This window comes from Callorhinchus milii, unplaced genomic scaffold, assembly GCF_018977255.1.
Source record: "Callorhinchus milii isolate IMCB2004 unplaced genomic scaffold, IMCB_Cmil_1.0 Scaffold15, whole genome shotgun sequence".
In the NCBI taxonomy this organism is placed as follows: domain Eukaryota; kingdom Metazoa; phylum Chordata; class Chondrichthyes; order Chimaeriformes; family Callorhinchidae; genus Callorhinchus; species Callorhinchus milii.
This window is the reverse complement of record NW_024704756.1, coordinates 1,650,280-1,666,369: the sequence shown is the minus strand read 5'-3', so window position 1 is coordinate 1,666,369 and position 16,090 is coordinate 1,650,280. Positions and strand designations below refer to the sequence as shown.

Below are 16,090 nucleotides of genomic sequence, written 5' to 3'. Positions count from 1 at the left end.
CGGGATCACAACAATCGCCTCGTGACACCGAGGCCCCTCAGCCTGGACACCATCATCATCATCATCATCATCACCACCATCATCACCACCATCATCATCATCACCACCATCATCATCATCATCACCGCCATCATCATCACCGCCATCATCATCACCACCACCATCATCATCACCACCACCATCATCATCACCACCACCATCATCATCACCATCATCATCATCACCATCATCATCATCACCACCATCGTCATCACCACCACCGTCATCATCATCACCATCATCATCACCACCATCATCACCACCATCATCACCATCATCACCACCATCATTATCATCATCATCACCACCATCATCATCACCACCATCATCATCATCACCACCATCATCATCACCACTATCATCATCACCACCATCATCATCATCACCACCATCATCATCATCACCACCACCACCATCGTCATCACCAGCACCACCATCATCATCACCACCATCATCTCCATCACCACCACCATCATCTCCATCACCACCATCATCATCACCACCATCATTATCATCATCACCACCATCATCATTATCACCATCACCACCACCATCATCACCACCACTATCATCATCACCACCATCATCATCACCACCATCATCATCACCACCATCATCATCATCACCACCATCATCATCACCACCATCATCATCATCACCACCATCATCACCAACATCATCACCACCACCACCATCATCACTACCATCATTACCATCACCACCATCATCATCATCACCACCATCATCACCACCACCACCATCATCACCACCATCATCGTCACCATTATCATCATCACCACTACCACCATTATCATCATTACAATCATCGTCACCACCACCACCATCATCATCATCATCATCACCACTATCATCATTACCACCATCATCATCACCACCACCATCACATTGCTTCCGTCTTCCAGACGTCTCAAAGTGCTTCACGGGATATACTGTCGTGTGTGTATTATCTACATATAAAGCATTCTCAGTCTTCTGGGCTTTGAGACATCTCAAAGACGTGGTAAGGCGACATATCAAATGCAAGGATTATCGTCGCTGTTTTTGAGCTTGAGCATCAACCGGGAACGTTTCTTATACTGAGCCCTGATTTGGAAGCCCCATTTGAGTGCTCATTCCCACAACCAGGATCATCACGGGATGATCCGGCAGAGTCGCCGGAGGGTGAATAGTAATAGCTTATTTCCAAGTTGGCTTTGGCTTGTGAGACTAAGCAGGAAGACGTCAACACACGCGCACCCACACACGCGCACACAGTTCTGGGCCAGGCTCCCCAATTACGTAGAAACAACTTTGGTTGAACCTAGAACAAATATGCAACAAATAATGTGAATCGACTGCACTCAACAATAACCCTTTCAAATCTGAGCTTTCAGTCATGAACACTTAACATCTCTGAACGTATTGACTCAATCCTTGTCGCACTTCAGTGTTCACTTCAATTTAAACCCTGTACAAACACATTGCATGCTTCCTGTAATCCCTGTAACATGTCAGTGCTTGTTCATTCTTATTGGCTTGTCATATCTCCCTGTTAACACTCCCTCATGTGACTGTTTTTCTAGAAGTAATATCCTCCTGTTAATGTGATTTGTCTATGTGTAAATGCTGTCCCTGGACTCTTTCCTAAGTGCTATGCAATGATGGGAATGAGATCAGTTGAATTTGTGAAATTAGTTATTTTACTATTGGTTATCCAGTCATCCTGTGAAGAAGGTATTGAAAAGAATATAGGAATAGCTAGATGAAAGACCACCAAGGGCCATCCAGTTTGCCTTCCAGCATGCTGGCATGTCATGTCCCAAACTCTATACTGTATCCTGCGATATTTTCTAAAAGGAATCGGATCTAATTTGCTTTTGAAAGAATCGAGACTTTCTGCTTCCACCGTCTCCCTAGGGAGCTGTTCTAAACATGTATTACTCGCTCACTGAAATAGTGTTTTGCAGATTTGTTTTAAATTTACCACCTTTCAATTGCAGACAATATCCTCTGGTTCTACTGTTCTCAACAAGATAAAACAACTAAGGTTGATTTGTTTTGTAGATAGAGTATACAAAGCAAGGTTTTAATCATTGATGTAGGGCTTGTAACCTGGCAGTAAAGTGAATTTATTTTTCTTTGAATCTCCTATTGCTAAGAGTACATATGTAAGGGAAGGGATGATCTGCCCTCAGTTCAGCTCAACAACGCTCTTTCTAACTAAAAAGATAGAATCTGACCTACAATTGCTGTGTGTGTTGCAATGGTGGGTGTTGTGGCCGAATTTGCAATTGTGATGCTTGTTTTGTGGAGAGTCATAGACATATTTTTTCGGGATCTCCTATCGTTGATGAGTGTATTAAAAATATATTAAAAAATATTTAATTAAGCCCCAAAAAGTATGCATGGTAATCTGCAGCAAAGTAACAGGTCACAAGCCCTACTAGAGAGATACATCTATGCTAATAAAAATGAAATGTCTTTACTATACTATCTCTATAATGGCTATACTATCAGCAAACATACAGCCTCCAGGAGCCCTGTAGAGTATTGGTTAGAGCATTTGCCTTGCAAGCCCTAGGACCTGGGTTCGATTCTCTTGGCACCTCTGTTTACCAAGCAGTAAGTAGCGATTGGCGGATCTTTAGTTGATCGTTGATTGTTAGTTGATTGGTGGATCACATTGCTGGGGCTAATAATCCCTTTTTAAAGAAAGTGCCTAATTGATCACTCAATTCATAACTGTTTGTGGGACACTACCGTGTGCAATTCACTACTGCATTTTACCCACAAAATATACGGTCAGTTCACTGATGCCCTTTGAGACGTCTCGAAGATGTGATAAGGTGCTATATCAAATGCAATGTTTATTATTATATGGGTGGGTTTCCAATTAAAGGTAAAATATCATCTTTATCAGTGTGGTTGCTCAGTTTTGTATCCTAATTACACAGGTACAATACAAGCTTGAGGTTATCTCGATTATCAACTAACATTGCAGACTCTTATAGGAAAACATAATCCTATGAGATTCCTTTGAATTATTTGTTTAGATAGAACCTTGGGAAGTAATATATTTAGAATGTAAAAGGCAAAGTGCTCCTTTGAAGGAATACAATAGCAGAACATAAAATCATAGAATTATACAGCACAAAAGTAGACCAATTGGCACATTGTGTCTGTGCCAGCTCTTTGAAAGAGTTGTCCAAATTAATCCCACTCCCCCTGCTCTCCACATAGTCTTGCAAATTTGTCCTCCCTAACATGATGGACTGAGTTCCGGTGGTGCACTAATATAAAATGCTAATTGCCAGAGATCAGTAGTGAATTGGGCCCAGTTTATTCAAGCAATAAAGTTTTTTTGCATGCTCTTGAGTAAGAGAGCATTTCAGCCTTCCTCTGGTTTGTGGTTTGCTTTTTTCTGTCGAGGCGTAGAAATGATAGAACAAAGACTGAGAAAATGGAAAGGGAGTTGGCAGAAAATGTGTTTTCCAATTACGAAGTTTAAAAATTGTAGTGCCAGTTCTACTAGTTTGCTAACAAGTTTTCAGATTAAGCACTGCAACTGCACTGTTAAACTCAACTCAGCGAATGCATTGCTGAGTGGATTGACTTCAGTGATACTCCAGTCTCAGCTAGGGAGAGGAAAAAATGTTGAGTTCTTTATCACATCCAGTACTTCAAATGGAAAGTGTGCGAAGATGGGCATTATCTGAGAGAAGGATCGGGCTCAGCGGTGATGCCCTCCATGATCAAATAAATTGCCTTTGTCCAGACTCACTATGAAAGATGATCCTTCAATCAAGGTTGGAGAGTGAGTGGCACCCATGGAACTGTGCTCCAGTCTGAATTCATTCCCCCTTTGGATAAGAAATGTGCACTTATGTGAAGTAAAGTGCATTTAAGATATCAAGGTGCTAATGAAACTATTTCCATTCTGAACCATGAAGGCAAAAAAAGATCAATTTTTAATAGTGATTTATATTATTGATAATAATCCTTGCATTTGATATAATAGTGACTTATGTTGGGATCAGCACATTGGGACGTCGTACTTGCATGAAGATAATAATAATCCTTGCCTTTGATATAGTGCCTTACCACTTTGTTGAGACATCTCAAAGCTTCACAGAATATACTGTAAAATAAATGGCATATTTTGTGAGTGAAAGATGCTATACAAATGTAATTTGTTGATTGTTATTGAGTTCTAAGGAGCTATCTAATGTATGTTGGCTGATGGTCCCTGGTCAATATAACTTGATAATTGTGCGGTAATTGGTCGTTAGTGTTTTATTGAGTCCATCAATATCCGTCAATTCTCGAGTGCCACTTGTGTATTCCATGATAGAGAAGTAAAATAAAGCATCACCACAACTCCATTGCACTCTAGTGCATTACGAGTATAATGGAAGATGGGGCTGAGTAACCATAGCAGTCTTGTATTGAGGTTTTTAGGTTTTATGAAATCAATTAAATGAAATGAGTGGCAAGTTAGTCTGTATCTGCGAGTGAAGGGTTGGTTAATATTTTTGCCTTTTTCAGACCTTAATCATGTTTTCTGTTCATGGTGTCGATATTATCATTTCTGGATAGATCATGGCCTGGGAGCACAGGTGTCTCTGAAGTTCTGTTTGTGTTTGTCCAGTCTGTAGGCATTGTGGTCAGTTACATGCACAGCACTGTCCTTGCAAGCCACTGATCTCTAACTTCAACTTCATTGTCATCTATAGATACCCCAGTAGTGAGCAAATGTGTATTTCTTTTCCCTTCGTGTCCTGTGATGCTGAGTGATTGCAAATTGCTTGTAATGCAGAAGCTATCACGCGAGTCCTTTCCTGTCATTGAATAATCCAAATGTTACAATTGAGGACTGGGCAAACGGGAAAAGGGCAGCAGAACAGAGACGTTGAAATCCCCATTTTTAAAATATGAAGTGAAACTACTATTCAAATACATGTGCAACCTTATTCCCAATTAAAGTGTGTGAACTATATTAAGGGGGAAGAAATCAAATGAAAATATATTTTAAGTGACTTATTTGAAACTTTACTAAGCTATAAATATGGAGTGAAGAATCCAATATTGTTTGTATGTGGGGTTGCCTGAAGATATTTCAAAGCTAACATCATATCAATTGTTGGATTTCCATCAACAGAAAGACTTGTGATAATTAGTGTTCCAGGGTTTGAACCGTAGTAAGAATCCCAGTCCTGGTTTCAAAACACACTACAGATTGATACCAGATAGGTAGTCTTATTGAGATTCTTAAAATAATGAAGGGATTCGATAGGGTAGCTACAGAGAAACTACAGGTATTGCTCCTTGTGGGGAATCCAAAACAAGGGGGCATAATCTTAAAATTAGAGCTAGGCCATTTTGGAGTGAAGGAAGTTTTGGAGTGAGGCAGTTTTTAACCCAAAGGGTAGTGGAATCTGGAACTCTCTTCCCCCAAAAGGCTGTGGATGCTGAATTCATTCAAATTTTCAAGATATTTGCTAGGTCAGGGTATCAAGGGATTTGTGGCAAGATTGGGTAATTGCAGTTGAGGTACAGATCAGTCATGATCTTATAGAATGAGAGATAGAGAGGTTGAATGGCCTCCTCTTGCTCCTATGTTCCTATTTATTGAGCCCAGCTACTGTTGAGTGCTTTGAGAAGCTACCCCATGTGAAGGGTGCTATATAAATGCAAGTTGTTTTGTGCAAATGCCTTAAGAATTTATGCAAATCTCAGTACATTAGATGGGATTTTGAGATTCCCTTAATCCCAGTGTATTTTGTGTTTATTTTCCAATGTTGCTTGGTTCAGCGCCTTGAGACGACCTCCCGATGCAATTTGTGGTGTGTGACTTGATTTCTGGTCATGCTTTTGAATTATAACCAGCCAGCAATGATTGTAGGGCATTAGCTGAATGATGGAAGTAGCAGTCGGAACATTGACGGTGGTTTCCACTGGCTACATGGTGGCCTAAATATCATTTTAATAGTCAATAATGCACCAACCTTCTTGAAACAATTTTATTAACTTTAAAACAATAAATTAGCAAAGGATGACAACGAAACTTCATGAAGAACAGCTTGCTTATCAGTGAATTTGTCCTAGACTTACTACAATTTTATACCTAGATTGTTTCCTGGGCTTCACTTTTGGAGGAATAGTCTGTGCTTCAATGAACAAATTAATTCCTGGACCTTGTGTTTTCATCTATCAGACTGCCAAGGACAGATAGGAATGGTGACCAGAAAAATACTATTGCAATCCTGCCCTACAAATGTAATCTTGTTGTTGCCCTACACAAATGATTCCGAGATAGAACTTTCTTGGCTTTGGGTTTGTTCACAGGATATTCAGTAAGAGCTGGATAAAGCTAAAAGCTTTCAAAGTGTGGATTACTCCAGTTCACAAAATGCTGTTTGCCATCTGTTTATCAGCACATCTATCCCCAACAGTGACATTGTGGTGTCAGCCTGGCTCAGTTGGTAGCATTGGTTCCCAGCCGGAAGGTTGTGGTTTCAAGTCCCAGACGAGTGCAGTGGTCTCCAACCAGTCGATCGTTGCTTCGTGGTCGGTGTCTCTCTCGCGCATGCTCAATAACAATGTGAGGAAGGAGCAATATTTACCGCAGATTAAACATTAAAGTTTATATTGTTACTCGAGGTGCCTGAAGTACTTAGTGTATCTGGCTTTGTTTTCAATTGGACTCAATAGCTAAGTAGTTCTATCGCTTCTTGCCCGTCTTTTTGACCATACACGAGAGCGCCACCTAGTGACGGTTGACCGGTTGGAGACCCCTGTTTGAGGTGATACCCCAGTGCTGTATTGGGAGAAAGCTTCATTATCAGAGATTCCCGCATTCTAATGAGAATTAAGACAGGTCCCGTCTGCCTGTGCCGGTCAATAATAACACTTGGACGGCACTATTTGATAAGAGAAGGGAGTTTCTCCCAGTGTCCTGGCCAATAATTCTCCAAATAAAATTCACTTCAGAGCTGTTTGTGAGACATTGCTGTGTGACAAGAGGCTGCTCTGTTTGGCTACAAATGCACGTTAATACTTTAGCAGTTTGTGAAGCACTTTGAAATGTTTACAACATTGTAGGCACTTAGGCACTACGCTAAATGCGAGAATTTTATTATTCCAGATTATTGAAGATCTCAACCTTCCTAACCTTCCTTGCTTTTGTTATTCCTTGGCTGGTCGCGATCAAAAAGGGAGGAGAGGACTGTGCAGCTGAGCTGCCATTAGTTTAGATAAGATTTTGTAATGTACATTATGAGAAACAATGAGCCTGCGCCACTACAAGAAGACCTTTCTCACCTTTTTGGACAACTGAAAACATTTCCTTAACATATATTTAAAAGTGTCAAAGTCCATTAAGTTCATTTAAATGCAGCAGAATTTTTTTAAAAAAGAGCCCATCGTTATACCTGACTTGCTGTTTGCCGTGGTGCTCAGTATTTGTAGTGTGGAGCTACAGTGAGTGATGCAGTCCGTGGAATGCTGTGTCCAACATTCCTATCTCGTTGGAGATGAGCAAGCGTTGGGGAGATTTTACTGTTTAATGTGTAACGTATTTCTGGCTGAAGCTAAGATGGAAGTGTGCACCGTGATGTCATTGCTGGTTCTCAAATGGCCAGATAATCTCTCATCCCTCATTCAGCACAATTCAGAAGCAAGCAACCGGGGGAATAATCCTCAAAAAAAGAAAAAAATAGGACATGACTACAATAAAGAATAGTTGGGAGAGTTCACATCACAACAGCTATTTAGTCAAAGGTTCCTTCCCTCTCCTTCTCTTCCGCCTCCCTTTCCCCCATCCCCCCAATACACACTCCATTCCTGAGACTGTCATTTTACTGTATTCCTTGTGGGTCTGATCTTGACAGCGTAGTTTGTCTAACAGGTATGGAGATGTGTTAAACATTCAAGATTAAAGAATGAGTTACAGTATCTAGATAAAGATTAAAAGCATTCAGAGTTACACTTGTTGCAATTTCTGACAAGATCTGTATCGTACCAATAAATTTTGGATATGCTCCTCAGTATAAGGGAGTAGAGTATAGTAGCATATTGGTTAGAGCATTCGCCTTGCAAGCGAGAGGACCCAGGTTTAATTCCCAGGCAAGTTAGGCGTGTTTCCTTACTCCCGACGCTTCCGTTTACTTTGCTGTAAGTAAGAACCTGTTTGTAGGAACCCGTTTGTTATTTGATTGGTGGATCACTTTCCGGGGGTAATGATCCCTTAAAAAAATGATGATTAGTCGCTCAATCCACGACTGTTTATGGGGCACTGTTTTTCGACCACAAAATATACAGTCAATTCACTTACAGTATGTTCTGTGAAGCACTTTAAAACGACTCAACGTGTGATAAGATACTATATCAAATGCAGGGATTGTTATAATTATATTAAATAAGTACCTGTCCTATCCTGTGATTTGTTATGGCTGGTCATTTGAAAACTCTGTTTGCAAGCCTGAAATCATCAAGAAGTGACGCTTCTGATTTGTGAAGAGAGTGCATGCCACACTTAACTTTCACGTCAGTCAGTGGCTTCACATTTCAGTTACCCAAATGTCAGATATCAAGCAAAGTGGGAAGCATTGGAAACAGTTTCCAAAATGATTTATTTTATAAAAGAATTCAAGTGGAAAAGGCAGAGTGTTGGGCTTAATAAAGTTATTTTAAAAATTCTAATGTGGGTTGTACAATAATGCATACCCTCAGCTCCTCAGCCATCATCTAACCACTGTTAACTTTGTACGGTTTCCCCCCCCCCCCCCCCCCCGTGACCTTTTGAAAATGCGCATATGCCTGCAAAATAAACATAAGAAGCTATTACTCAATTTTGAGTGTTTTTGACTGACGTCATTCGGCTGAGACGTTAAACTGTGGTCCCATCTGCCTGTTCAGGTGGATGTTAAAGGCCCCATGGCATTATTTGAACAGAGAAAGGAGTCTCTCCCGGTGCTCTGGCTAACAATCTCCAAATATAATTGGCCATTCAAACTGGCTGCTGCATTTTGCCGATAATATATACAGTCATTCCACTTTACAGTACACCCTGTGATGCGCTTTGACACTTCTTGATGACACGATAAGATGCTATATTAAATGAAAATAATATAGTAATGCAGTTAAGAATGAGTTAGGCAGTTTGAAGGGCATTTTAAAGGCAGATGGATAGACATGTATGAGAATTGGTGCATTGTATCACTTTACTGCCCAACCACCTTTCTATTTGCCAAAAGTCAGTAACTAATTTAATTTGAATCCCTTTTCTATTCCAGATAATGCATGCGATCCAGGAGTGTGTGCCAAACAAATGTGGATTGACGTGACTGAGATTAAAAATGAGCTCTGCCTGACCTTCACTGATAATGGGAATGGAATGACTCCAATTAACCTTCACAAAATGTTGAGGTAGTGTGCTCAAGGACAAACACCACAACTCCCATTTTATCAAGGTCTTTCTCAACAAAAAACATGTGGGAAACAGTTTGCAGCAGATCAAATCTATCACAATATCTCAATATAATTTATATTTCAACAGTGCCTTTCACATCAGGCACACATTTTGAAGCACGTTACGGAGATGGTTTAACAACAACAACAAGATTCCATTTATAGAACGCCTTTCACGTCAGGAGGACGTCCCAAGGCGCTGTACAGTTGGGTCAGGACCCGAGCAGGGGGGAAATGGTCAGGGTGAGGGAAGGGAAGGGAGAGAGCGAGGAGGGGGTAGAGAGTCGAGAGGGGAGCTGAAGGCTCGGTCAAAGAGAAAGGTCTTGAGACCGGCCTTGAAGGAGGAAAGGGAGGAGGCAAGGCAAAGGCACTGGGGGATGGAGTTCCATGGAAGGCTTTGAAGATGAGGACCAGGATCTTGAACTGTATCCTCTGTGTGATGTAAAGCCAGTAGAGTTGGGCGAGGATGGAGGTGATAGGGTCGCGGAGCCTAGTGCGGGAGAGGACACGGTTTGCAGAGTTCTGGATGATCTGCAGCCTATGGAGGGAGGAGTTGGGGAGGCCGACAAGCAATGAGTTTGCATAGTCAAGCCTTGATGTAATGAAAGTAAGTATGAAGTTTTCGGTGGCCTGTGGTGTGAGATAGTAGTGGAGCCGAGGGAAGGCAGAGCGGGTCATGGTGTAGATTGTGAGGTAGAAAGGATAATTGAGGGTCCTGAGGAGTCGCTGACTGGACCTAATCAGGAGAGCCTCGGTCTTGTTGATGTTCAACTGAAGAAAGTTAGCTCTCATCCAGGACTTGATGTCTGACAGACATTCTGTCAAGACAGCAGTGGCCTTGGAGTCAAGGGTGGAGGCAGAGAGGCAGAGTTGGGTGTCATTCGCAATCATGTGGAAGTTGACCCCATGTCTGTAGATGATGTCACCAAAAGGGAGTGTATAGATATTGAATAGGAGGGGACCAAGGACAGAGCCCTGAGAAACTCTGCACGAGACGAGTGCGGGGGCTAAAGGAGAAGCCGTTTGTGCAGATGAAGTGGAGACTGAACCATTCAAGGACAGAGCTGTGAAGGTTGAGGTGAGAAGATAGAGTGGCCGATGGTGTCGAAGGCAGCAGAGAGGTCAAGGAGGACGAGGAGGCAGAGGGAGCCCTGGTCGCAGATGGACAGAATATCATTTTTCACTTTGACCAGGGCTGTTGCTGTGCTGTGGAGATGTTAAACTGAGGTCCCATCTCTTATTCATGTGAATATTTAAAGTGTGTTGGGTTCCAAATAAATTAGTTATTTGTTTCATGGCTGTTTCTGGGTCATGCTGTGTACAAATTGGCTACTGTGTTTTCCTAAAATATATAGTCAGTACATTGAGAGCAATTACCAGTGAATTGCTTTTTGAGACGTTTCGATATTTTGTGTGCTGTATCATATGTTAGGATTGTTATTATTTGGTAGTATTGCCTTGTTTATTTTAAGACAATTAGCTCTCTTTAGCAGTGCTTTGCATTCATCTGTATTGAACTTCATTTACCAACTGATATCTTCTGAGCTTGTAAGATTTTGGCTGTCTTCTCTAATGCATCTGGAAATTTGAATACTTTGTTGTGAATCCATGCCATTTATGTATATTAGGATGAGGAGGAGTCTGAAAACAGACTCTTACTCTGAAAGAGACAGAAAGAATCCTATAAGATTTCAGAGGCAGTGAAAGGTCTTTTAGAAATAATTAAGACCTTTGTCCTCCCTAGCCCAGGGGCACAGGTCAATTCTCACGTCCCTGCTGGTACCTGAGTTGAGATAATCAAACTCTTTGCAGACCAGGAACCAAACTTGAAGGGTTTCTTGATCAGCAATTGTTGATTACTGCATTTACCTACTGAGCTATTGTAAAGAGGGAAGCACGGTAACTTTTAAACCCATACAAACTCTTAAGAAACCTACCTACTTATGCTTTTGACATTGACGGACTCCAAAAACTTTGCTTAAGGCTCATAATGGGATGTCCTCCCGACGTGAAAGGTGCTATTACAAATGTAATTTATTAATTTGTTATGATCAACTTGCCATTTCTGTTTTGGTGTTGCAGTTTAACCCCAAAGACACAAAGGAAAGATAATCTAAAACGATGGTGACAGATTCATGAAGTGGTTTCAGAAGCAATATGATGCGAATGATGTAAAGTTAGCCATGCTGTGCAGTTGGCTGTGCAGTTACAAACCGCCTCAATATTGACTGATACTAAAAAAATCTGATTAAGTTATTCTAATTGATAACACTACTTTATATTACAACAGATCAATGCATGCAGTGTCACGAAACTAAGACAGTTAGTTAGTTTTGACAACAGAAGGAAAGCATAATTTGGTCAACTAGCATATTTTGGTAAAAAAATATTGATTGTAGTGATTTGGTAGTTTGGTATTAAAAAGGTGAATCCCAACAATGTTTCTCCCCACCCTGGCCCCCCCATCAAAATTGTGGGATGTGACTGTGAGAACGATATGGGAACATCGACTTGATTAAAGCTTTCAGTTAATGAACGAATGCAGTGGGGCACAGAGAAGCAACTGATAAACAAAAGGTTATGGATAATGATAGCCCAATTGATAGCCAGGCACCTGATGTGGTGACTCGTGTCATCTGTTTCCTTGACCTTTTTACTCTGTAGCTTCCTTTCCTTTTGGTGAAATCTGAAGATGATAATAATAATCCTTTTTATATAGCGCCTTTTCACGTCTTCGACACATTTCAAAGCACTTCACAGAATATACTGTAAAGTAGATTGACTGTATATTTTATGGGTGAAACAAGGCAGCCAAATGTGCACAGCAGTGTCCCACAAACAGTTGTCGATTGAATGACCAAATTATTATTTATTTATTTTTGAAAGGTATTATTATCCCTGGGTAAAGATGCGCCAATTGGCTAACAACCGGGTTCCTATTCACTGCTAGGTAAACAGAAGCATGTGGACTAAGGATTCTTGCCTAGGGTTTCGCCCTGCCCCGGAATCAAACCCAGGTTTCAGATCATGTCAGTTCAGATGGTAAAGTCGTCATAAACTGTAAGGGCAAACATTGAGCAATTCATAGCTTTCACCTGAACTCTAAAATTAGACCGCAGCCTTCAAATTCCTCCCTGGGCTTCAACTTTATGCAGCGGTTTTGATGTTTTTGACCATTTATTATATTAACAGTAACTGTCAGTTTGGAATACAAAAAGGGGACGGTGCAAATGTCTTCCATTCAAAGTTCTCCCCAACTATATTAGTCACTCCAAAAGACACTTGATTTCCCTATAACATGTAATCTAAGCTGTCCAGCCAAATATGCTAAGGCTCTCCTTGACAAAAGTTTTTTTTAAAAAATCAAGTAATTAGCTGTCTGCGTTTTTCCCGACCCAACTGTACAGCGCCTTGGGACGTCCTCCCGACGTGAAAGGCGCTCTATAAATGAAATGTTGTTGTTGTATACAGTCAATTCACTTTACAGTAAATTCTATGAAGTGCTTTGAGATGTCTCAACAACATGATGGAAGGGTTATTATCATTATTATATCTCTGAGAGATAGAGAGAGGACCTTATAAGACCTTATGCGATACTTAATGGAGAAAGTAGATTTAGAAGAAATACCTCAAAGCAGCATAAGAGGGCAATAATAGAAATACAGTCATTACACTGTACAGTAAATCTTAGGATACACTTTGAGATGTTTCAATGACTTGATAAGGCGCCATAACAAATGCAACGATTATTTTATTATTTAGGTACATGTATGTTTTCTAGACATGCCTTTTGCAATTTAAATTCCAACTACAAATGTATTGCACCTAATCAAATCATCTCTGTTGGTTTACACGGTAAAGTCAGTGGAATGTTCAGTTTATTCCATTCTTAAGACTCTTTTCCACTGTTAACTTTGTGGCAAGAGTTTAGTTTCAAATGTCTTTTAACCTGGATTCATCTGAGCACTGGAATATTGTTGCTCCTCACTATTGTGCCACTTGAGCTGTCTCATTAACATTCTGTGGTTTAAGGTTAGCTGCTGTTCTGTGGTTCAGGACATTTCAGTGTGTGTTTTGTCCGAGAGCGTGCTGCTAGATGCTTAGATGTGAAATGTATCACCTTAAACATCAGATACATGTATTCTTCAACTTCAAATCCCCCTATAACTGGGATGGAGTGCTAGATTACATCAAGTGGAGTGAGTGAGTGATCGGGCAAGCGAGTGAGTGAGTCAGCAGGCGAGCGAGCGGGCCGGCAGGCGAGAGGGGCCGAGTGGGCCCGGCGGACGAGAGGGGGCGGGCGAGTAAGAGAGCGAGTCGGCGAGTGAGTGAGTGAGTGAATCAGTGAGTGAGTGAATGAATTGGCGAGAGCGAGTCGGTGTGCGATAGGGGGCGGGCGAGAGGGAGCAGGTGAGTCGAGGGGCGGGCGGGCAAGTAGACAGTCGAGGGCAAGTGAATCGGCGAGCGAGTCGGCGGGTGAGAGCGGCGGGCGGTCTGGTGGGCGGGCGAGAAGGTAGGCGGGTGAGTCGGCAGATGAGAGGGCACGCGAGTCAGTGGGCGAGAGGGCGAGCCAGAGTGTATGGGCGAGTTGGCAGGCGAGAGAGCAGGCGAGGTAGTGGGCGGGCTAGAGAGTGGACGAACGGGAGGACCAGTCGCCGGACACACACTTACTGACTGACATGCACAGTGCAATAAAGTCTTGCTGTAGTTGCTTTTTAGCACATTGGTCTTGAATGTGTCGGAGGTGCAGGGCATCCTCCTGTTCCTGACTTCCTTTCTTTGATAGGTCCAAGTAGCTGTTTGAGCCCTGCCCCCACTGTGATGATTCCCCACCCCCCCACTTCTAAAGTTGACTTCCTCTTGATGTTTTACTGCTCTGCTCAGTTCTCTGACCACGAGGAATTTCGAGAATTTCAGTTGCTCAATCAGCTCTGTATATTTCAACTAGACCATTATTCAACAGTAATTAACAATTCATTGATAAACCCAACACATGAATTGATTTCTCAAAAATAGTTTATTGCTTATTTTGTTTATAGTTCCACCCATAAAATGCAGTCAATTCACTTTACAGTATATTCTGTGAAGCGCTTTGGGCATCTCAGCGACCTGATAAGGCGCTGTATCAAATCAAAGGATTATTATTAAATGATATTTCAGCCAATAATAATAATAATCCTTGCATTTGATATAGCGCTTTTCACGTCTTGTAGACGTCCCAAAGCGCTTCACAGACTATACTGTAAAGTGAATTGACTGTATATTTGTGGGCGAACGCGGCAGTCAGTTGCGCATAGCAGCGTCCCACAAACAGTTGTGGATTGAAAATAACCAATTTTATTATTATAATAATAAATTGGTGCAGCATAATTATTAACCTCACTTTGCTGAAGTGTTCAGATTTGGTTGAATACGTTAATTTCTTCTTGACCTGGGAGTCTATAACAATAACCCAATTATTAGTTTGCTTCCCCAAGCTGGCTGCAATTTCCATTTACACCAATTCCTGTTCTCTGTTGTTTGATATTAAATGTAGACTTTTCCAGAGGTTTTGCTTACTTTTACAATCCCGTCCATCTTTGGCGACTTCTTGAAATAATTTGTTTGGATGGTGAAATTCAACAATTATTTATCCCTTTCACCGCATAAACCTATTTATAACATTTTCACATCTCATCCACTGCCGAACAGTGTGATTTTCACACGTGCTGTAAATGTAAATGTATTGCAGCGGGGCTCAAGACACTAGCATTTCCCGTCCATTTCATACTATGCAAAAGGAGATAAGTGGGCTTGGCCCTAATAATTTGCAGCACAATTTGATCGCCAATTCACCTAGGTACCTTCAAAAAGGTTCATCCAATCTGCCACTGGCTCATGCCTCCCCCTTAAAGTGGTTGGCACCAAGCTTGGATTAAATTGCATCATTAAATTGATTGTTTAAGCAGATTTTTCACAGATAAAATTATATTTTAAAAAAATTGTAGACTCCTAAAATTAGTCATAAAAATGAACTGAAAAGACATTTGTGAAGTTCTCAACCACATCTGTATTGTCACATTGTCTCTTCCCCTTTCTCCCTTCAACATAAAATTCCACTGATGAGGAGAAATGAGGTTTGATTTGTGCAGTTAGCTTCCACAGATTTGAGCAAGCCCCTATTTTTAAGCCCTATGTTAAATTCTGCTGGGAGCTACTCACAGTTGCTTGAAACCCAAAACTTAGACTCCTGACTCTCGAGCATCAGCCATTTGTATACAGATAATAAAGGGCACTAACATGATTCCCCAGAGCAAAGCTTGAAGGGCAATCATGAACCAAACCCCATAATGAGGTTACTGTATGGTGTATTGTAACATCTGCTGTGGACGTGAAAGAAGTGTTTAATTTTGATTCTACTTGTATGCCTCAAGACCCGCCTCTTCGACCGTGCCTTCAGTCACCCACTTAACCCTACTCTGCCCCCCACCCCTCCTGATCCCAAATCTCTGCTTGGGTCCAAATCCTTGACTATCAAGCACCTTGGGACGTCCTCCTGACGTGAAAGGTGCCATACAAATGTAATTTGTTGTTGTTATTCTTC

The 16,090-nt window shown here is 41.4% G+C and overlaps 1 protein-coding gene across 1 annotated transcript in view; it reads left to right on the top strand.

The window, feature by feature from the left end:
- zgc:152774 (uncharacterized protein LOC553526 homolog) overlaps positions 1 to 16,090 on the top strand; it is a 65,935-nt gene that overhangs the window by 940 nt on the left and 48,905 nt on the right. Inside the window, exon 3 of the mRNA XM_007891016.2 lies at positions 9,333 to 9,465. Within this exon, the coding sequence (XP_007889207.1) occupies positions 9,333 to 9,465 (133 nt within the window). The remainder of the gene's footprint in view (positions 1 to 9,332; positions 9,466 to 16,090) is intronic.